This window comes from Daphnia magna, linkage group LG7 (genome assembly GCF_020631705.1).
Source record: "Daphnia magna isolate NIES linkage group LG7, ASM2063170v1.1, whole genome shotgun sequence".
Lineage (NCBI taxonomy): Eukaryota > Metazoa > Arthropoda > Branchiopoda > Diplostraca > Daphniidae > Daphnia > Daphnia magna.
The window spans coordinates 1,273,259-1,295,266 of record NC_059188.1 but is presented as its reverse complement, the minus strand read 5'-3'; the positions used below and the strand labels follow the sequence as shown (position 1 = coordinate 1,295,266).

The 22,008-nt window shown below is 40.5% G+C and overlaps 4 protein-coding genes across 4 annotated transcripts; 2 read left to right on the top strand and 2 right to left on the bottom strand.

The window, feature by feature from the left end:
• The first annotated feature begins 311 nt into the window (after positions 1–311).
• On the top strand, positions 312–2,271 carry LOC116926809 (probable glutamate receptor). Its single transcript, XM_045176037.1, is given in 10 exon segments — positions 312–407; positions 473–567; positions 633–735; positions 809–967; positions 1,068–1,200; positions 1,264–1,361; positions 1,363–1,491; positions 1,572–1,697; positions 1,772–1,920; positions 1,983–2,271. Coding segments are annotated over 10 exon segments (1,341 nt in total). The 3' UTR covers positions 2,236–2,271.
• Positions 2,272–3,396: 1,125 nt separating this feature from the next.
• Positions 3,397–5,315, top strand: LOC116926150 (probable glutamate receptor). Its single transcript, XM_045176036.1, has 8 exons — positions 3,397–3,446; positions 3,510–3,612; positions 3,687–3,845; positions 3,940–4,072; positions 4,155–4,369; positions 4,439–4,564; positions 4,638–4,786; positions 4,855–5,315. The coding sequence occupies exons 1-8, from the start codon at positions 3,397–3,399 to the stop codon at positions 5,099–5,101; spliced, it is 1,182 nt and encodes a 393-aa protein (XP_045031971.1). The 3' UTR covers positions 5,102–5,315.
• Positions 5,316–5,868: 553 nt separating this feature from the next.
• Positions 5,869–8,847, bottom strand: LOC116926808. Its single transcript, XM_045176035.1, has 7 exons — positions 8,730–8,847; positions 8,456–8,626; positions 7,965–8,389; positions 7,622–7,895; positions 6,845–7,132; positions 6,376–6,782; positions 5,869–6,308 (listed from the first exon to the last, which is right to left on the bottom strand). The coding sequence occupies exons 2-7, from the start codon at positions 8,624–8,626 to the stop codon at positions 6,017–6,019; spliced, it is 1,857 nt and encodes a 618-aa protein (XP_045031970.1). The 5' UTR covers positions 8,730–8,847; the 3' UTR covers positions 5,869–6,016.
• A 3,868-nt stretch (positions 8,848–12,715) lies between these two features.
• On the bottom strand, positions 12,716–19,913 carry LOC116926149 (mucin-5AC). The gene is made up of 7 exons (XM_032932963.2): positions 19,718–19,913; positions 16,370–16,424; positions 14,631–14,939; positions 13,803–14,558; positions 13,526–13,731; positions 13,352–13,460; positions 12,716–13,251 (listed from the first exon to the last, which is right to left on the bottom strand). Exons 1-7 carry the CDS (start codon positions 19,724–19,726, stop codon positions 13,013–13,015), a joined length of 1,683 nt encoding a protein of 560 aa, XP_032788854.2. The 5' UTR covers positions 19,727–19,913; the 3' UTR covers positions 12,716–13,012.
• Positions 19,914–22,008: the final 2,095 nt, after the last annotated feature.

Sequence of the window (22,008 nt, the reverse complement as noted above, 5' to 3'; positions counted from 1 at the left end):
CGAAGAGATCACGCCCAAAAGTTCATCTATATTTACGATACATTTCAGGATTTGTGTAGAGCTCGATTCGATACATCAACGCAAGATCTTGAAGGTCAAGAACATGGCATCTTCAATCGTTCTTTTGTGCCACCAATCCAGAGAAGCTTCATAGGACAGCTGAGGAAATTGCAGATGTAAACAAAGCTATTACGCATGACAGACACGAGCAAGTTTTCCTATACAAAAAAAAACAATGTTTAAATTGGGTATCTATATAGCTCTAAATGTAACGATTGTACCGACAAAGACTCGTCGATGGCCGTCGCAAGATGAGGACGGTTCTTTGGATTGGCTTTGCAATCCTGTCGATTGTCCCGTGCTCCTGCCGCAAAATCAATAACCATCTTCGCATCGCGTCTTATTTCGTAAGCTAATCCTTGCAAAACAGATTTGCGTTAATTAGAGCAAGTGTTAATCTTAATACATATAGAATCCTCTCGCTAATTTATCGGGTGTGCCTGTCAATAAAATCGGAGTGATTGAGTATTACCTGCTCGACATGCTCGCGCAATACCTGAACTTTACGTAAGAGATGATTTGCTTTCGTTTGAGTCTCCAACATCCACGTTTGTTTACCCGTATTCGAACAGGTACGAAATCCACGTTCCCTCTGACGTTCCTCAGTTGGGCTCACCTGACCAAACCAAAGGCAACGGCTCCTGGACGGGAGTGCTGGGCCAACTTGTGCGCGACGTACACATCTTTTTTCTTATTCCTCGGTGTTCGCTGGATGAATAACAATGAAGTTTTTGTTCTTGGTCTCAAGGAAGTGGACATGTCCATTTCATTTGGTCCATCGTTTTATTCCAGACATTTGATTGTCGACGTTAGCGTATCAATCATCCTTGACGACATATCGATTGTGGTGCCCTATCCGCAGCAAGATACCAATGCAGCAGGTTATCTTTATGCTTTCGATCTTGCGGTAAGCGTTACCATTAAAAAATAGGCTAAATTAATTTCACAATTCTGTATAGACCGGCTAACATGTAACACGTTATTTTTTTGAATTGTGATATATACAGACATGGATAACTATGATCCTATCGTTTTCGTGCGGATCTTTGGCAATTTGGGTTGTGGCTCTGGTCCAAAAAAAAGGAGAACAGAATCTACCAACAATACTAATGTTTATCACCGCAGTTAGTTTAGGACAAGGTTTAATGCACAATTCAGTTGTAATCCTAATTATGGAGTTGATTCTTATTTATAAACGATCAGGAGGATATCTCAAACAATACTCACAATATTCATCAGCTTCACGGTTGATCCAAGGCGCTGTCCTTCTCGCATTGCTAGTGGTGTCGTACTCGTTCTGTGGGATTCGTCACATCAATGATAACCAGCCCTAGATACGAATTCGTTGTTCGTTCTATCGAAGACGTGGTGGAAAATGAAAATATCCGGCCACTCATCATTAAAGAATCGAGCACGCAGGTCGAATTTGAGGTTTAGAAACATTGTTGTTGGTCCATATTCGTTTCGTCTAGTAATTTTTAATTTTTTCATCCTCAATTTTGCTTCGATAGGATTCGAGTAACCCAATTTTTCAAGAGGCATATAAGCGTATAAAAGCTAATCCAAAGCTACTCATTCCATCATCGAGTGAATTCGTCGATGTCTTATTAAGCAATCCACACGATGTTTTAATTATGGTATGAATAATTGATTAACTACTCAACTGTAACTTAAATTTGAATTCACCTTTCACATTTTCCGTGATTTCAAGTCTAATCTTTTAGCAGACTCTGAAATCGAGAAGGACTTCAAGAGACACAGAGTTTGTCGCGCCACCGTCCTCCCCAAAGTTGTGAACGACAGAACAAACAGTTTGTTTCTCCAAAAAGATAGCCCCTACACTGCGACCATTAATAGACTGTAAATTTGAATTTCATATTGATTGAATTTCACCTGAGCTATGCAATTCGCTAACCCCTTAGATTGCTGTTGTTAAGGCAGGCAGGCCTGTCAGACTATTTGGACACTACTTACGATACATTCGCGTCTAGATGTTACATTAACGAACGCAAATTGAGAAGCAGCAAACGTGATCGCCGAACGTCCCCATTGACTCTTTACGACCTCCGAGGCATTTTTCGCACGTTTGCGTATCTATTTCTTTGCTGTTTTATTGCGTTTCTATGCGAACTGATCGTTGGCAAATGCTGCCAGTTCCTTTGTCGGAGTGTTTGATTCAGTGGTACTTTAATAAGGAAATGATCGTAAGTATGAAATGATGAGTCCCATAGTCTTTTTATTGGAAATAAAGTACATGTGAAGTGATTTGGCAATAAAGTGTATGAAGAATAGTAGTTAGTAACGTACATTAATGACCTTCTAATTAGTTTCGAACGTTTAGAAAATGTTACTGAATTATGTAAGATGTGATACGTGATGACGATTACACAAGGACCCAAGATGGAGTAGACATACCTAACGCGAATAAAGATTTAAGTTTCTTCACTTACCCGTAGATGAGTCATTGACGACGCTATAGAATTCGCATCGACCACTTTGAAAGGTAATAAGAAAAGACAGAACTGACATCAGCCGGCCTCCGAAAGCTACTGCGAACGTCATGAATTTATTCTTCAAGTATAAACAGCGGAAACGATCAACAGTTTATTCGAAAAACGAAAACGAATAAAACACGAGACAGGTGGGGGGAGATGGTAAATAAACGAACCCTTCTCTATAAAACTTTGTAAGAGAAAGAAATTTTTGTTCGGTTACCAACCACTCGTGGCAATCCTAACTGAAAACACAGTGTGGGGGGTAGGGCGGGGGAGCGAAAACGTAAAAAATTCAAAGTGTTTTTGCGCTGGACATTTCCAGCAAATTGGCTTCTTGAGAAATGTTTTAGGAGAAACGCGGGATCACGCCCCGAAATGTCGTCTATTATTCAAAGATCGAGAAAGAAGAGAAACAGCACGTCCTCCACCGCAATTTCGTCTTCAACGGTGAAACGAACATTAAACAATCATTCAATGACATGCGGATTGCTATACAGAAAGCGTTTGTGACAGATAATCGTTAACAAGAAGAAGAACATGAAAATAGAGGCCGGATACGGAGTATTTATTCAACTCTAGTTGCTGCCACAAGAGATGGCCCACTTTGGTTTTGGTCGTCGCAAGATGAGGTCGACTATTCGCATCTGGCTTTCTGATTGCAATTTTATCAATAGACCAGTGCCCGTGTGAACGGATACACGGCCATCTTCGAGTCGCTTCATATTACGTAAGTGACGTGACTACGTTTGGTTCATTACAAGTTATAAACTATTAGTCTAATGGAGTTTGCTTTCAGAATCCACTTGCTAATTTGCCTAATGTGTCAATCAATAAAATTGGCATGCTGGAATCGAAATTGATTTACATCCTCGCGAAATTCCTCAACTTCACGTAAGGAGGAAGAATGATATTCATTATTCTTGTTTCATAGATGATTTGATCTTCGTTCTGCAGGTACGAAATTCACGTTCCCGCGGACGTTCTTCAATTGGGTTCGCCTGACGAAACGAAAGGCAACGGTTCGTGGACGGGAGTGTTGGGTCAACTTCTACGCGATGTGCGAAATTTATTTTTCATTTTTTTTTTTGCTTTTCTTCATCATTAATTAACGATTTCTTCTTTTTCTTCAAGGAAGTGGACATGTCGATTTCATTCGGTCCGTGGTTTCATTCGAGGCATTTGGTTGTCGACGTGAGCGTGATGGTAGTCGTTGACGAAATCTCAATTATGGTCCCGTATCCAACGCAAGAAACCGACGCAAGAGGCTATCTCAAAGCTTATTCACTTTGGGTTTGCCTTTTATTCATTTTAAATTCATCTTATTATTAGTATAACTCTTGTTTTTGATGGTCATTCAACCTAAACATTTTATTACCTGTCACAGACTTGGATATTGATTGTGGGATCGTTCTGGTGCGCAATTTTAGCGCTATGGGCTGTGGCGCATATTCAGCAAAAAGGAGAGAGAAATTTATGGAGAATAATGGTGTTCGTCACCTCCGTTAGCTTGGGACAAAGTATACTATAACACATGATGCATTCACAACCAAAATTGCTGTTAATTGTTTCTGTTTTTTTACGATTAGGTGGTTACCTGAGACGATATCTCGACATACTCATCAGCTTCTCGATTGGTGCAGGGCAGTTTGTTCCTCGGTTTGTTAGTGTTGAGCTACGCGTTCACTGGGATCCTAATTTCATTGATTACAAGTCCAAAGTATCACTTTGTTGTCCGTTCCATTGAAGACGTGATTGCCAATGAAAATATTAAACCACTCATTATTCACGAATCAAGTACGCAAGCCGAGTTTGAGGTGTGAAAAATGTTGTTCTCTGCTGTCGTTTGTTTCATATTTGCTCATTTTCTTGTGCCGTCTCAACAGGAATCTACTCACCCAACATTTCAAAAGGTCTTTGAACGCGTAAAAGCTAATCCGAAGCTATTAGTTCCATCGTCCAGTGATTTAATCGAGGTCTTGTTAAGTGATCCGCACCACGTTTTGATTATGGTACGAGCGTTTCCTGTATATTCCTATAACTAACTCGACGCTGAGCTCAACGTTTTTGATTGTTTCGTTCAAGTCTCATCTTCTAGCAGACTCTGAAATCGAAAAGGATTTCAGGAAAAAGCGGATTTGCCGTGCTACCATTTTACCCAAGTGCGTCAATGTCAGGACAAACAGCCTGTTCCTCCAAAAGGGTAGCCGTTACACGACGTTGATTAACAAACAGTAAATGAATTTATCGATGCTGTCAATTGTTACATATATCGACAGCTAAAATTGGTTTAAAATCTCAGGTTGCTATTGTTGAGACAGGCAGGTTTGTCGGATTATTTGGATAGCAGCTTCGATACGTTTTCATCGAGGTGTGACATTGACGAACGCAAAATGAAGAGGAGCAAACGGGATCGTCGGTTGTCTCCACTGACTCTGAACGACTTGCGAGGCATTTTCGGTAGTTTTGCCTTTTTCTTTGTTGGCAGTTTTGTTGTGTTTCTATGCGAACTGCTCACTGTCAAATGTCGATATTGCAATGCGTTTTGACTGCCAGTAGTTTGAATAAGCACAACGTAAGGCTTATTAGCACTTGGTGACGTAAAACGACATGCTGTGACTCAGCTAACTTGCCCAGTGTGTTAGTTTATGGTGAGGAGAGTCTGTTGTTTCTTCTCATTATCACATATACATTTAATCTCGTGTATTTTAGCTTTGCGTGAACGGTAGTTGCACAGTCGGAAGACAAGTGCGTCACCCTTTCAATAAACTTTGGTTCGGCTCGCTTGATATGGAATTCTTTTGAATTTTCATGTGAAAGAAGAATCACGGACGCTTGACGTCCTTATAGACAGAATAACACGACATGTGAGTCAATTAGAGCGCAGGTAATAACTGCACGCGAGGTAGACTGTCGGACGTTGGCACAGCTTTCGTTCCATTTTAAAGCGTTCGTTTCCTTATACACGAAAACGAAATAATGACATCCTCATGGACACATGCGATTGCATTTGTTTTGAAGTCCCGCAACGCTTAAATCACTAGCCCTTGAAAGAAAAAAACATTTTGAAAATCATAAACGGCAAGATCGTCAACCTGTCATTTATACCATGTAACAAACACGACTTTTAGATGATACCATTATCAAGAGTCCGTTATTTCGGAACTTTTTACAGTTATATACCACCATACAGGGAACGTCTAAATGACTTTCCAAGAATAGAGTCTGAATTAACAACCGTGTTGGGAAATGATGGATATCACGTTCCCTTTCTGCTATCGACTGATCACAGGTATGAACAAGGTAACGTTCATTCTATACTACTCTAGCGCTGTGTATTCCAACAATTACGTGTGGGTACAAACGTGAATGCCGTGCAGCACGTTGGACTGAATAACGGAAAGTAACAATGTATATGATAAAGATAGAAGCAAAAAGAAACTGTTCCTTCTCGAGCAATTGATTCATACGCAAACGACGAGGCCGGGTGGTACGCAAATGAGCAGACCTGTTGGAGAGCCTATCGGGGGATGCATTGGGCTCACAGCCCGTGTTACGATTGAAGTCTGGGTTGCCACAACCGTCACGGTCCTTGTAGTTGGCCACCCAAACATGGCCCTGTCTCTTCTTGTTAATTCTTCCATCTCATAATAACCCAAATCTCGTTCTTCGTTAAGATCCTCATCCTTTGAAGATTCAATTGAATAAACCGGAGATTTTTGTGATTGAATATCCAAAACGGTCGGCATCACCGGACTAAATTCAATTGTTCAAAAAAAAAAAATCCAATGACACACAAGGTCCATTTACTAAAAACAAATACCTGGTGGATGATGGCCGGATGTTTTCACCTTCCAATAAATCGACGTAGCTTTTGAAATGACGTATCGTCCGATTATAAGTGGGGCATTGAGTTGGCAAACTCGGAGAAGTGAACAAAGTGGACGGAATGCAAATTTGTACATCTATTTTCCTGGTGGTCTCTGTAATTGTGAAGAAGACAGTGCTGCGTCTAGCAAAGATGGGACGAGTCAGAGGCGCAGATGGTTTGATTTGATTGATATGGTAGCTGAACATTTCGAGCGGATTGAAAGGGCGAAGAGCGTGAACCGTTTGAGCTTCGTTATCGAGCAAGAAAAACTTTTGATTCCAACGCGAACGTTGTTTCAAAATCTTTTGCCAATCTTGTGATTGATCATTTTTCTTGGCTGCCGGTGATCGCGGCTGTCCCTAATTAAAATCATTCAAATGAACTGCTCAAATGTCAACTATATACAAGTGGTGCATCTAACCGAATAAACTCCTTGTTGAATATTGGTAGGGTAAGGATAGAATGGAAAATAGTCGTAAAAAGAGATATAATTTTGATTTTCTTCGCAATCCTTGGGTTGGCTTTGATGGTAGTAAGAACCTTTGTTAGTTAAGAAAGGGTGCTGGTAGGCCGGAGACGATACGATTGGCCAGGATGGCTTTAATTGAGTGGAAAATGGCCGATGGAAAATGTTGCCAGCTACAACAGCAACAGCAAGAACGAGAACTAGAAACTTCATGTCTGAAAAAAATAAAAATGAATGGAACAACTAACAAGAACTGACGAATTCATTCACGCGCAACCATGTTCTTATAATATTCCAACTTCCGGCTTTTCTTTATTTTTTTTTTATATGCACGTGAAAACGACGTTTCATTCCCCCCACGTTGCGAAAATAATATTTTATATCGACGAAAGTAAATCGTTTTTGTTGTAACATAAAAAGCGAATCGAACGATGTTCCAGCCGAGAGAAAGCCCACCCACCTCACATTTCCCTTTCGCGCAGTTTCCGATCGTTAAAACATCGTCGCTATAAGCTCCAACCGAATGTTTGTGTGAATTCTTCTAAACGGTTCATTTGAAACAACTGCTGTATATCAAACAGTTGGAAATAAAGTACATGTCAAAACTATATGATTGCTGTATGCATATGTATTACGCTATAAATACATAGCCTATAGATAAAGAGTGCAATAACACCATGAAACAAAGCGAAATAAAAGCGAAATCATAATAATGTAAGGTGGAACACCTTAGCACACGAGATAACCAACCGGGACGCAAGAGAGAGCAGTTGAAGCGGCCAAGTTCAGTGTCTTCCTCACGACAGTCGAAGTGAAGAAGTAACTGGTGGTCGTCGTTGAGAAAGTGACGGTGAAGGCTCGATTTTGGCGCTGATTAATCATAGCCTGGTCTTTGCTATCATTAGCAAGAGATTCGACATCTTCTTTAGATGATACGATGCCCTGGAAATCTGCTTGACGGCGTTCACGTTCGATGTTGGCCAGCGGAATCGCAGTCGGTTCAACTCTGAATAAATGGGAAAACAATTATAGCTATTTTAAATACTAGAAAGAAGATATATATAGCTGAACACACTTTAGAACTTGTGTGGGAGAGACTTGAGTCTGAAGGAATGAATTGGGTTCGATATCGTCGAATGGATCCATCAACTCGGCAACGTGACGTCTCCTTCTGGCGCAGACAATATTCGCAGCTCCAACTGAGAATTGCGTATTCGGAATGCACGTACTGATCACGGCCGTTGTTAGCGTGACTGAAGCCGTGATTGTCACCAGTGTTGAGCTTTGGGGAGCGAAAGAAGAGAAGAGATTATTGTTGTTGCCGAAAAACGGATTGAAAGCGCCGAAGAAACGCCTCTGCTGAGGCGGAGGGAATTGATTCAAATTGGCAAGTTTCGGTCGGAAACGATTAGCTGATCGTGATTGAACAGAATCCAGCGTTAGCCAATCTTGATCACTTTTAGCACCGTCTTCTTCCAACTGGAATGCTTCGTCCGATACCTGAAAATTGTGAGATCAGAATATATCTACTGGGCTTTATCCAAATATATGCAAATTCGTACATACCAAAGGAGATGGATTCAAAGAGTCCAAAGGAAAATCGTCTAAGGAATACGGCCAAGGATAAAAAGTCCTTGGTGAATAGTAGGAAATGGGCCATGTTAATCTTTTATTTAGGCGTTGCTGAGAGCATGAAACAACCAGCAAAATCGATAGGCAAATCAAGGCCAATTTCATCTGCAACACAAACAGAAACGTGGGCAATTTTCCCCTGATCTCAACTATAAGCTTCGATTTAATGTGATCAATCTCTTTGATCTTTGATATATTATATACGTACCTTGTAAAAACGATTGCGTGAACGCACCAGCTGCAGACACAAGTGGTGATTGCTATCGTTTTACGACTGGCCTTTTATATCCTGTAGGTCTATGTGCTTCACCTGTTGCAAAGGTCCGTGATCTCATCAACGACGGTCGAATCGGTCACAGACTATTATCGCTGGAACAGAATCGTTTCGGACATTTGAGGGAGTGGAAACAAAACAAAGCGTGACTGGTCAACCGACACGTTTTCCTTCAGAATTCAAACAGCCTCTCGATTTTGTATTTGAATGGATTTAATTTAATTATTAAGACATAGCCAGTATAGTTTCATTTGATCAGACGTATATTTATGTAAAGTTGCGAAACGGACAAATCACTTGCAGCAGATGCAAATTCGTAATTATGCGTGGGTTTATTTTTACATATTCATTTATGGGCGGGGATTGTCAAAGTGCGCTTCTCCTCAGCAACTAAAGTAAAGGTTGCGAAACCTATACGTACCTGTTCACTCTTTTGTTTCACTCAGGATTCTGTTTATCCTAATATCCTTAGTTATATAAGACCGTGCAATGTGTCTCAGCTCTCTCTATTTTCCAAGTATACGCAGCTCAAGTAACAACACGTGTCCGGTCCTATCATTCTTTATTATTAGAGTAACTATAAGGTAACAGATCGTATTGTAATAGCATATAAAATCCCCTAGTAAAGTTGTTAAGCTAACACCTCAACAGGTTATGGGCCCAGATTTCCGAATGGCTAATGCAATAGTTACAAACAGTTTAAGGACGTGAGCCATTTACCAAAATTCAATGGCCAGAATTTCACGGAATGGAAATATGAATTTCAAAACATGATGGAACAACTCGGCCTTAAGGCCTTAAGCACCCCCGGTGGGTACTAGAGCCACCCTTTGGAGGTAAATCAGTTTTTTTTTTTCTGTCGTGGTCACATTTTTTTATGTATTGATTCATAATTAGTGGATTATTTCGCAACTTGTTCAATCAAGAAACTTTAAAATCTGTACAAATTTGATAGTGATATCAGCATTTTAAATTCTTGATTGTACATACATCATACCGTACTGTATATATATAAACCACTCTATTGAAGGGGTGCTCCACTAACATGTGGAGATTAGTGTAATAAAAGTTATACATCATCGTATAAATTTTGTTTCAAATGTCTACTACGCACCCAATATGCTGGTCAGCATAAATACTTGTGATTTATTATGATTATTATTATTTTTTTTCTGTTTCTTTCAAGTGTCATCACACTTTAACGAGAATTTTGCATCTCAATTAAAGGGTGTACTCACACTCAGTTTATCCTAAAAAAAAAAAAAAAAATAAAAAAATAAAAAAAAACAAGTGTCATCACACTTTAACGAGAATTTTGCATCTCAATTAAACGGTGTACTCACACTCAGTTTATCCTAAAAAACAAGTGTCATCACACTTTAACGAGAATTTTGCATCTCAATTAAAAGGGTGTACTCACACTCAGTTTATCCTAAAAAAAAAAAAAAAAAAAAAAAAAAAAATCCAAATACTCATTACTGTCTATTTTACTAGACAAGAGTTGATAACGCGGTCACTAATCAAGTCGACATCAACGCATGGAGAATGAGAGATATCACATGCAGAAACTATATCTTGGCCACCACAGATCAAAGTCAGAAGATCCTTCCTATCCATGTGTTACCGCAAGAGAAATGTGGGTTAAACTGATCTCTCAGCATGCCGCTAGAGCAGATGACACCATTCATCAGAGATGGCAGGAACTCTACGATTTCAAGTATGATTCTGAAAAAAACGTTACATCTTACATCAACGGGATTGTGTCCATCGCCAACCAACTAAGAGAAATGAATGAGCCAGTTCCTGAGAGGCAAATTCTTAACAAAATCCTAGCCGCTCTTCCACCAAACTTTAGAATGGTGCGTTCCGCATGGACAGTTGTACCAGTCCACGAGAGAACTATCGATAATCTCACTCGGAGATTAGTGGCAGAAGAGAGTGTGATTGCATCATATGAGTCTGAATCAAAGAATGAGATGTCCAGTGCCTTCCGCGCTTATAACCATTCGTCCATCCGACGATCAAGAGGCAGTTACCAAGCTGGAAGAGGTGGATATCCCGGTCTTCAAGGAAACTTTCAAAATGCCAGGAGAGGAGCAGCTAATCGCTACAATACTGCATATCACCACAACCAATGGGAGCAATCAAAATTTCAAAATCAAGAATTTGAATGTGATCTCTGGAAGTAGACACCCACAAAACGGCGGACTGTCGGAAACTGGCAAGAGCACGAGCGATCCTAAAGGCAGACCAGGGAGACAATTTCCCTAACATGAAAAATCAAGACTCAGCCTTTCCAGTCTCCACATCTAAAGATCAAGACCACGTTTTGAAAAAGCACTCAAAACTCTGTGTAGCGGTTTAATGCTTTTAGCAGTCAATCGATGCACTTAGACCAGAAATCGGAGCTAGAAGTTAATATTGAATCAGACCAGGCACCTTATCGACCGCATATTAGACAAGAAGATCCCACTAAATATTTCATTTATTTATTTTTTTTGTATTTCATCGTTTCATTGTGTTTCGTCTTCTCACTCTCCTCTTCTTCTTTTTTTGGGTGTGTGATTGCCAAATTCGTTTTGTACTTATGATAAAACTCAACCTTCACTATTAGTTGAGACCAGGTGTCAAAGTGCGCTTCTCCTCAGCAACTAAAGTAAAGGTTGCGTAAACCTATACGTACCTGTTCACTCTTTTGTTTCACTCAGGATTCTGTTTATCCTTAATATCCTTATGTTATATAAGACCGTGTCAATGTGTCTCAGCTCTCTCTTCTATTTTTCCAAGTATACGCAGCTCAAGCAAGTAACAACACGTGTCCGTGTCTCTTATCATTTCTTTATTATTAGAGTAACTTATAAGGTAACAGATCGTATTTGTAATAGTCATATATAAATTCCCCCTAGTATAAGTTGTTAAGCTATACTACCTCAACAGGGATCACGCAAGCCATCGGTTCCCCCCCTTTTTTTTATTGTTGCCCGCTGTCTAAGGAATGTGTCAGCTGATGGAGCGAGATGGTAATCGAATAGTGACGACCCATCTCATTTGCATTTGATAGAATATTCTGTCACGATCATTAACAGCAAAGCGCTTGACATTTTTCTACTATCACTTTGATTACATGGACCTTGCCAAAGTTGTTAAACATTTTCTATAATGACCATATATAAGAAGATATTCAAACTGATCATTTGTTTACATAGGGGCAAAAAAAAACAAATAAATTTAACTTGAAAATCAATAATCTAACTACCAGCAGAAGTTGTTTGCTATTGGAAAATGTCACGTCCATAAACACGCACGCAAAAACCCCGCTGTGTGATGGAGATGAGTCAAAACATTGCCGACAGATTTATGGCCAAGTGAAATGCGGGAAACGTGTTCCAGCATCGAATGTTTAAGAAAACCCCCCCAAAAAAAGAAATAATTATACAATCAGTTGTTAGCGACGGTTGTGGCCATGGCCATCGTTCAGCGCCGGAAGGTCACGCCGAGTCCAGCTGCAAAAACAAGCAAAAGGTTGGTCCTTTTGCAAATGGATCTCCTCCTCCTCCTCAAACATTTGAAGGGCGTGGCATCAAAAAGGACAATGACTCCGGCCAAAACCCAACGCGCTTATAGTTTTATCGGATATAAAACACACCACGTTTTTGTTTGCTCTGCGGAACCTGTTGCATCGCTTGATCGACGTATCAAAAAAACAATGGCGTTCCATTAACAGACTAATTGTCAGAGTGATATCTTTGCAATTATAACCACATCATTGTGTGTGTGTGTGTGTGTGACATAGTAAACGAGAACGACACCGCAAAACAAGGCCAATGGCAGGTGATCGAGCGGCTATATAAACGTCCAATGAAATTGCTTTAGTGGACAGCTGTCAAAAAGAGATAATAAAACAAGTTGAAACGAGAGCGTGAATTTGAACGACGTGATTGTCACTGTATTTTTTTTTATTTCAGCCACCTTTTACACGATACAAGGAACATTCCCCATTCGTTGTATCTCCCCCCCGCAAAAATCCCGAGATCTCGACTCAAACTAATTGGAAGAGAAGGAAAAAAAGCTAAACAAACAGACATCCCACTATTTATGAGTATGATTTTAAAAAAACAAACAAATACTTGTGATGTCAAACCAAAAAAAAACAATTTGACATTAAGGCACTGGGTTTGATCAGAGAGGTTCTCATCGTTTCTTTCTATTCATCTAATTCAGTAACGACGGAGCTTGAACTTGCGACGAGGAGTGTAAAAGTAATTGGGATTGCTGAAGAACTTATCAAAGTCCTCCAGCTGGACGACGGTCGTATCTTCCAGCGGAATCAGCGGCACGGGGAAGTTCATCGGCAAGCGGATGCCGGTGCGATTGCAAACGGGCAGGGTCTCCTGTTTCTCGCATCGTTCCGTCTCTACTGAATAACCGTATCCTTCTGGGCAACGGTACAACAATCCTATTGGACAATGGCCAATGACAAAAAGCAGAAGCCATTTTTCAAATGATTATCGTTATGATCTTTAACAATTCTATACGGTTTGTAAAAAAACTCGTACCTTTCAAAACGGTTGGCTCGACTTCGAAACACCGATAGAATCGGACACAGTCCAATTGGTAAGGATAGTGTCCAGGTTTCTTACAATCGTAAAGGCTTCCGGCAGCCAACTGTGTAAAACATTTCAATATATCAATTAATCTGATTCTTTTTTAAAAAAACTAAATCAAATTACCGTATACTGAACTGAAGCAGAAGAAGATTCAACAGATACTGTTGTCGTAGATGCTGTGGTGGTGGTAGAAGGTTCGGCTGTCGTCGTGACTGTTGTTGTTGTAGGTTCAGTCGTTGTTGTTGTTGGAGGTTCAGTCGTTGTTGTTGTTGGAGGTTCGGTAGTTACAGTCACGGGGAACGTGGCAAACACGCAGGGCGTTGTCCTACCTGAAATGTTTAAAACCAACGTTGCCATTATCAAGACAAAGATCTAAGAACAGGTGAACATTTCAATTGACCTGGAATTCGGCAAGTGGCTGAGGCTTCATCGAAATGCAAACCAGGTGAGCAAGCCCTTAGGTCAACGCTGAATGATAAATCAGTCCAGACGCATTTGTAGTAAAGATCGCAACGCAGCGGATGGCGATGGAACTTGTCGTCGTTACAGGTGAGTCTGAACGGAGCGTCCGTGGTCGGTGGGGAAACGATGGGTGAAGCTGAACTGGTTTCAGTCGGTGCGCTAGTGATGGCCGCAACTGTGGTGGTGGTGGCTTCCGGTTGAGCGGATGCAGAAGTCGTTTCAATTGCGATTTCAGGGCTGGCCGTTGATGGGACGGTGGTAGATGAAACCTCCTGGACAGGTGGAGCGCTGGATGATTCCGTAATCACTTCTGGGACGGTTGTAGTACTGGCCACCTCCGGTGCTACTTCCGGGGCTGACGTAGCGCTGGATGTCTCCGATGCGACGGTAGTCGATGCTTCTAGTGGAGCGGAAGGACTGCTGGATTCAGTCGACTGGACGATAGGAGCCGATGTAGGTGTCGTCTGGATGTCTTCGACCATCGTTGTGCTCGATCCTGTTACGCTCGACTCGGATGAAACAGTCGTTTCCTGGCCGGATGCGGACGTTGATTCAACTGCGGATGTGCTCGATTCAACGCTAGGGATAGGTGGTGTCAATCCAGCCGCAGTGCTACTACTCTCGGCAGAGGGGACGGTCGTAACAGAAGCCTCTGAGCTCGTTCCAGCGGTTACCGGAGCAGTTCCATTTCCAGCTGACATATTTTTTTTGGTTTCAATTGAACGTAATTTAAGAAATTAAAAGGAAGGCGCGATAGCGAATTTACCTGTAGCGCCTTCGTTCAACCATGACGTGGTGGCCAAGCATGGGGGCGTTGGATTAACCCAAGCCGGATGATTACAGACGGACAAGGCCTCGTCGAAAATGGTGCCCTCGCCGCAGATGAACTCAAACAGCGTAAATTGCTTCTCTTCGCCGAAGAAATCGACGCAGCGATAGAAACGGAAGCAATCTTTCGAATCGCCGAAGAAACCGGATTTGACGCATTCGAAAGGCGGTGGTCCTTGTCTTCCGCTCGCGCTGTAGGTCTTCAACAATCGCCGGTGTTGGCGAAACGACGGTTTATTGCTCGCAGCTGGAAGACCGCAAAACAAAACAATTCATTGCAACAGCAATTATAACAATGTGATACCCGATTTAGCAGTTGAAATTCTGCTCCGATTTGTTTGCCACGTTGCCAAGTTGAATCGATTTTTAAAAGAAACAAGGTCGGTATCGAATGGCAGCAACATCAACGGACGTGCACGATCATTTTTATTGCTATTTTGCGTTTGCAAGGACAGACATCTAAACAGCGTGTTTGGGTGTAATAAAGAGAAAACCTATCGGCGGTTTAAGCAAACTATATTCGCAGGGGAAAGGGAGACATTTCCGTGTTTTACCAAAGAAAACAAACGAGGAGGTGCAGAGCATCTTCTCATGAATAAAAGATGCCAAAAACATTTGAATAAATTATTTTCTGCGGGGTTGCCAAGTAAATGGACCAACTGACCTTGCCCACACGAAAAGCTCCGGCATTGCCTTCAACCTATAGTTGAACTCTTGTGATTCATTCACTCGCGTATTGTTATTGAACTTGACTATAACATTCAAAAAACAAAGAACAACTGTGAAATGCTGTCTTTTCCTTGTTTGGCTCATTAATGCATTTTCTCTCTTCACCGTTCCAATCTTCTTTTCGCTCGGCACGGGGTTTCTAGTCAAACTGGTTCTTTCACTAACTGAAAAACTTTTCTTTTGGCGTCAGCACACGTTTTGTCACACAACCCAGCCATGTTTCTTTCGATTATCAGATTTTATTATTTCTTCATTCAAGGTAGTCTAGGTTTTTCACATTTTTATTTAATGTTACGCTTTGATAATCGTACGAGACTTTGTATTGCTGCTATTCTTGCCGCACCTTACCCGGATACCATCCAACCAGAAAAATAGGGGGGGATTCACTCATGCCTGACAGGTTGTAAAAAAAAAACGGGTTTTGGCAACTCGCATCGCATGATTAAAACGAACTCCTGCCTCCCATACACATAAAATAGAATATATCGTAAAACGTGGAAAACGATTCACCAATCAATTGAATATGAACGATTCCAACTTTTAAAAAAATAATAATACAGAAAGTGGTGTGGCATATAACCGCAAGGATATTGGCTACTCCTGAATTACGTTTTGATTGGCGTGCATCGCACATACTTTGGATTAACCGATACTCGTTTGTAAGTAAACAAAACGATATAAAAATGATCGGCTATTTCTTCGGCCATTTTCAGGTTTAAAAATATTCTTCGCCGCCTTTGAAAAAAACAAAAAAAATGGGAAGTGTACATACTTTACGGGTATAGCAGTCACGCACGGAAGCATTACTCCTTGAATAGGACATAACATCTTGTTTTATTTTTAAAGAAAAAAAAGAATAAAAGGGACCTTGCGAAACAAAAGCAAATTCGACATTTCCGGTTGTACATTTCCTTTTCTTTTCATAAACTATAGACAATTTATTCTCACCTGAACTGGAGTGAAGAAGGATCGCCAACACGACGAACAAGAGGGTAGACGTCATCTGGAAATAGATAGACACTTAATCAGCAACAATCACAACGTCATCAAGATCAAGGACTGAGACAAAGAAGAAGCCTCTCTTTTCTTCCGTTTTTAACGTCTTGTGCCAAACGCGTTACGGCCGGAAGTGGTCAGACCGTAGCCTTCCAAAAGCTGTCGGCTAATAACCGCAAAGACCATGAAAGCCTTACGGCCCAGAAAATAACATTTTTAAACAAAAAAGGGGGGAAAAAATGACAGTTCATGTTAGATTCCCCGTAACGAGGAAAAAGAACAGCCCGCGGAAAGTCGTTGCACCATCCGTCAATCAGTGAATACAGGTTGAAAAGAGCGATGTTTTTCTTTTGTTTTTAAACCAACCAAAAGAGTTATGTTGATTATGGCTCGTCGATGACTAGCGGACATTTGTTTTCTGGTCGAAGAAAAATACAGGGAAGATATCCTATTGCTTTTTTTTTGTGTTCTGGACTCTCGATGATTGCGCAGAATAGGAGGCGCCACTATAGAAGGTTCGGTAGTCCGTGAACAGAATTTGAATAGACATACTTGATATGCATGTGACGAAATAGGGAAAAACTACACGGTCCTATATACTGTGACGAAAAACGTCTTCATTGGTTACGAATACATCGACGCAACAAGTTTGAAAGAAAACGCATGGACGATTGCGCCCTTGACGATTACCAGGAACTCAATTAAAATTTCGAACAAAAACAAAAGAAAAACATAGCAGATGCTTTTTTTTTAAAAAGGCCAAGAAAAATCATATCATCCAAACATAGAGCAGAAGAATGCAACATATTCGTGCATTTGTTTGTTAACTGCAGCTTAACCAACGTCAATGACCTTAAACTCTTGTCTGTTAAATCTATGCATTTTTTATTTTTGAATAAGAGGCTGATGGCCAAAAAGTCTGAAAGCCTTTCGTGTGCAATAAAATGTCCAGTTTATCTCGGAATGTTGGAAAGAAAAGTCCCTTTTCTATACTGGTGGCTGCCAGCACGACCGAACTATGAGTCAATGGGCGCGGCTGGATCTGTGCCAATGAACCGGTAAGGTCGGACGATATTCAAATGATCTTGAAACTTTTTTTTTGTTCCTTTTTCCCATGCCCAGCAGTTCTTTGCACAAAATAAATTGCAACGGCTAATATATTCAAAGATGCCGCAGGATATTAAGCTGCTGTTTTTTTTTCATGGCACAAAATGAAATGAAAGAAACAGCTGAAATCTAACTATCTAAAAATGTTAAATAATCACCTTCCATTTTGGTTTTTTTTAAGCTTCTTCCATATTTGCATATTATACGACCTGAAGGTGCAAGTAGCAATAAAAAAATATGTATGATTGCTTTCTTTTTATGGCGTATCCGAGAGTGTTGTGTGCATTTGCGTGGCGTTCAATCACCACTCCCCCCCCCCCAACAGTACGTGAAACGACTTTTTGATCAGCACCAGGGTGTGCGTCAAGATCTGCGTGATTGACACGTCACATCGGGCCGTTCTCCAGACGCGTGGCGCAACAACATCCAGACAAGTGCCGGGCGTTATGAAACAAAGATGCGCAGAATTTGCTGGAACGATTCCCGTTTTTCTTTTCTTTTAAATCGCGTGACTCAATTTTTCGTATCAATTTCATTTTGAAAGAAGAAAAACATCAATCACGTACAATACGCAATCAGGGGACTATGGAGAACGACAAGCATCGCTAATTACTATTGGTAGCCAACGTGATTAAGTCAGTGCGGTCGTCGGATGATGTGACCCATAACACCCATCAGGTACAAGGGCATCCGGTGGATGGAATGCCTTCAAACCTACAATTAACTGAACAAATAAATAATAATGGAGGCATCTTGTGCTGGGGACATCGGATGCCACTGAAATTAAGGGATGATACCTTGACCTGTTTCGTGTTTTCTTTCACATGCAATCGGGGAATTTTGAAAGAGGCAAAAAAAAATACTAATTTATGGTAATGGGATGGATCTCTGCCTTTTGGGGGGGGGGACCCTCCGCGCGACCGTAGTGAATTGTGTAGGCTCTCAATTTCTCTCGTATTCAAAAGACGACGTGTAATACATTGCGAAAGAGAGTTACGCCGCCAGATAGGTATAATCATTAGCCATCATCAAACATGTCAAATTAAAGGGTTTTCTATTATAGTTTGAATGTTATTACAGCGAAAGAAATAATAACACAGGTGTGTCAAAAGGAAAATACTGACGTAGAAGAGAAAAACGAAAGTTCATTGAACAGGACCTTGACATTGACCGCGATGAGAACAAATACCTTTTCAGATATATTTTAAAAAAACGGAGTAGGCCTAAGCTCAAGGGGGACGGGGGTAGGTAAACACGGGGTAGGAATTTTCGACGTGAACACAATTTTCTTTTTCTCGCGCACTGAAACTGAGAGAAAGAAAGGAAGAGACCACAAGATACTGAAAAAAACATACACGTGAAATTGAATTTATTTTCTATTCATTGTACTCCTCCCCTTAATTGTTATTCACTATAGGCCTTTTTTTCGAGCTCTCACCCCCTCACGGTGTGGATAAAACTCTGTTCTCTTATGGGCCCTAAACGATTTACGTCATCAAATGTAATTTCGGTTTTATTTTACGATTTTTTTTCGATTCTATTCTCGTCTACAATTTTCAATGAAAGTGAATTTAAAAAAAAACAAAAACAAAATATGGTGCACGCTTTGCCGTTGGCATTTCCCTTTGATTCCGGGGTACCGGTTTAATGTGTTAACCAAACAAAAGGCGGTGTGTAAAGCCACACACACACAAAAAAAGGGGGGGAAGCAATTGAGCTCGATATTAACACGCGCTTGCACAATTGACAAAGGGATTCCCAATCAGAAGTAATGAATTCTATACACGATGATCAGCTTTGAAAGCAGAAAAAAACAAAACAAAAAAACAAGTCTGAAATTCTTGGCGATTGGCCCTTCATTAGATTTGCTAATGAAGCACGATCCGGTCGTATAGCGGTAACCGTTATTTTCTTTACCCGTAAATGAACGGAGACAAGATCATTTGCATTCGTAATATCATGATATTTGATGTAGCTTAAGGAATATGTGCAGTTAGTAACTATGGCAATATATACGGAAAACAGGGACGATAAGCGACTCTATATACAAGGGCACAAAATCAAGGACGTAATTATTCGAGTGCATCGCGATCCACGTAAACGGATCGATTATCTTACCGTATATGGAGATGAAATCGATTTAATATTTAAAAAAAAAAATAATAATAATAATAATAAATTGGAGGTTTTTACCTTTGCCATTTTAAGATCAGTTGTGATGCTTTGCTATATTTGAAACACAAGCCCGAATCGAAATCAATTTGGGACCGGATCAAAACGAAAAGGGATGAGCAAACTTGACAACCGGCTGAAAGCAACTGCGGGTATTACAGGTGGTTGCGGCGCTGTGTCGTCCGAAGAACTGAGTTGATTCTACTGTTCTCCTGAGCTTCTTATCTCTCTTTATATAATAACACTCGTCCCGCAGTGTGTGTGTGTGTGTAGGTTGGTGGTGAAGCCCATCCCCTTTTACTTCTTCCCTCTTTTTTTTGTTGTTTTCCTGATAGGATACACCGAAACATCAAACTTCACTATTACTGGGAAAAAAAAAAGAAATGTGAGGAAGATAACGTAAAATAAGTTAGCTCGTCCAGTTTTAGGTTTTGTCCAGTAAAAAGATAAACAAAATAAAATAAAATAAATAAAAATACGTGAACTTTTTAGGACTTGTTCTTATTTATCATCCCTCTCATCCCCCCAAAAAAGGTGGGGCTGCTACGTCACAGCAAACAAGAAAACGAGTCAATGTGGTGAACTTGTTGAAGACACACAGCAACAAACATTTACCTGCGGACGGAAAATCCATTAAAATGTGTTGAAACGAAACGCTGACAAAAGGTTTTTTTGATTCTGATTTAAATTTGAATGAACAAGAAAAGCGGATGGTCAGTAAACGGAGCCCATCAGCGATTCCGGCATTCATTTTTTAAAGAAACAGCTCGGGTGGGTCTTCCGATGCAACCTCGCCCTTCGTTATTTTTGCATATACTTGTAATGCAAGAATTACAGTTTTATTTGTTAGCTGTTTGTTTTCGTTCTTGGCCATCATTCCAGATAAGAAATTGAAGGTCAGTGTCATTTCTCCCCGAAGGAAATCCCTTTCGAGTTTGGAATTTCCCGCACACAAAAACGATGGCAAGAATGTTTTCAGTGTAATGCAACAACAACAACAAAAATTTAGATTTACTCTGTTCAATGGAACATTCATCTATTTAAAAAAAAAAATGTCCTCCACTCGCATCCCGACAGTTTTCCCGCTGGAATTTCATAATTTTTTGTTTTCAAATTTCGCGTGACAAGAGCGAAACATCTCAAACGGCATAACATAAAAAAACTTTGTGTTTTTGATTTTTGCTAGGCGTTCAGACCGTATTTTTTTAAAACACAAGTTGGTGCGACACAACCGCACAATCCGGCAAGGCGTCATCACGGGAATATCAGAACGAAATTCGTGAATGTAGAATCACGCGTGACAAGAGAATCCGACAAAGCATCGGGGCTCCCGAACTCTTGTCAACCCGTTTTCTCCGTTTCGCTATGCGCTTTGATTGTCTACTCGCCATTAATCAATTCTTTTTTGTCTTGTTGATGTTGTATCTTCGTGCTATTCATTTGTTTTTCTCTTATTCGGCATTCGTGTCTGTTCGCCGTGATCGTTTCCCATGCATTATTCTGTTTGATTTGTTTTCTGGTTTGTTTGTATTAGACTGTAACACAAATGAGCGGTGCGACCTTGCCAAGTTTTTCGAGCACGAAACATTTATCTATTTTTGCCATTATGTACAAAGCTGCATTAAGAGAAATTACGCGTAAGTGGTATTAGCAATTTATCATTGCGTTCGAGATGTAAGAATCCTCTTTGCGGTTCGTAAACCTTTTCTTATATCTCGTTTAGATGATGAGAACCAAAACGGACATTGATGTTTTCAGCGTATATATAAACATGAAATAATGAATTGTATAATGTCGTTGCAGTGGAGTCATCGACTCATAGGTCGTTCCCCAACTTTGCTGTTTTTCATTGGGAAAAATAATGGATGCATCAACAATTGCATCGAAAAAAACAAACAAGATGTGGACATTTAAACCGGAACCAATGTTTTTGTGGTTCTCGTTTTCAATTCGATCGTTTTCTTAATGTTAGGACAATTGAAAAGTTCAAATTTCTTGATGACGTGTGACGAATGTTCGTCAAAACCAACAGAATGAAAAGATGCAAACGTATAGCCATAACGTGAAGGTCTAAAAAGCCCTGCGGGAAGGGTGTTGCTCATTAGACATTCATCTTCAGTTGATTTCTTTAAAAAGCAGGAGAGATGAGGTATAAGGAACTCGTGCAGAATAAACTCGTTTCCAAACGGCCAACAGCATCTGTTTTTTGGGAAGAAGATATTTGCCCATCAATCATAGCGCGAAATGAACGTCGAAGGTCGCCATTATCTCGGCATTGCGAATCGATCGCAACTAACTATCGGACTCGAGAG

Excerpts from the sequence above, each read along its gene's own strand:
- LOC116926150 (XM_045176036.1), top strand. The coding sequence starts at position 3,397 with ATGCTGGAATCGAAATTGATTTACATCCTCGCGAAATTCCTCAACTTC. Across the intron at positions 3,447-3,509 it reads GCGAAATTCCTCAACTTCAC|GTACGAAATTCACGTTCCCG; the intron begins GTAAGGAGGAAG and ends TTCGTTCTGCAG. Across the intron at positions 4,565-4,637 it reads CGCACCACGTTTTGATTATG|TCTCATCTTCTAGCAGACTC; the intron begins GTACGAGCGTTT and ends GTTTCGTTCAAG.
- LOC116926808 (XM_045176035.1), bottom strand. The coding sequence starts at position 8,626 with ATGAAATTGGCCTTGATTTGCCTATCGATTTTGCTGGTTGTTTCATGC. Across the intron at positions 8,390-8,455 it reads CTTTGAATCCATCTCCTTTG|GTATCGGACGAAGCATTCCA; the intron begins GTATGTACGAAT and ends CACAATTTTCAG. Across the intron at positions 7,133-7,621 it reads CGGTTGGTTATCTCGTGTGC|TTGTTCCATTCATTTTTATT; the intron begins TAAGGTGTTCCA and ends AGTTCTTGTTAG.
- LOC116926149 (XM_032932963.2), bottom strand. Across the intron at positions 14,940-16,369 it reads CCTTCTTCACTCCAGTTCAG|CTGCGAGCAATAAACCGTCG; the intron begins GTGAGAATAAAT and ends GCGGTCTTCCAG. Across the intron at positions 13,732-13,802 it reads AGCCACTTGCCGAATTCCAG|GTAGGACAACGCCCTGCGTG; the intron begins GTCAATTGAAAT and ends TAAACATTTCAG.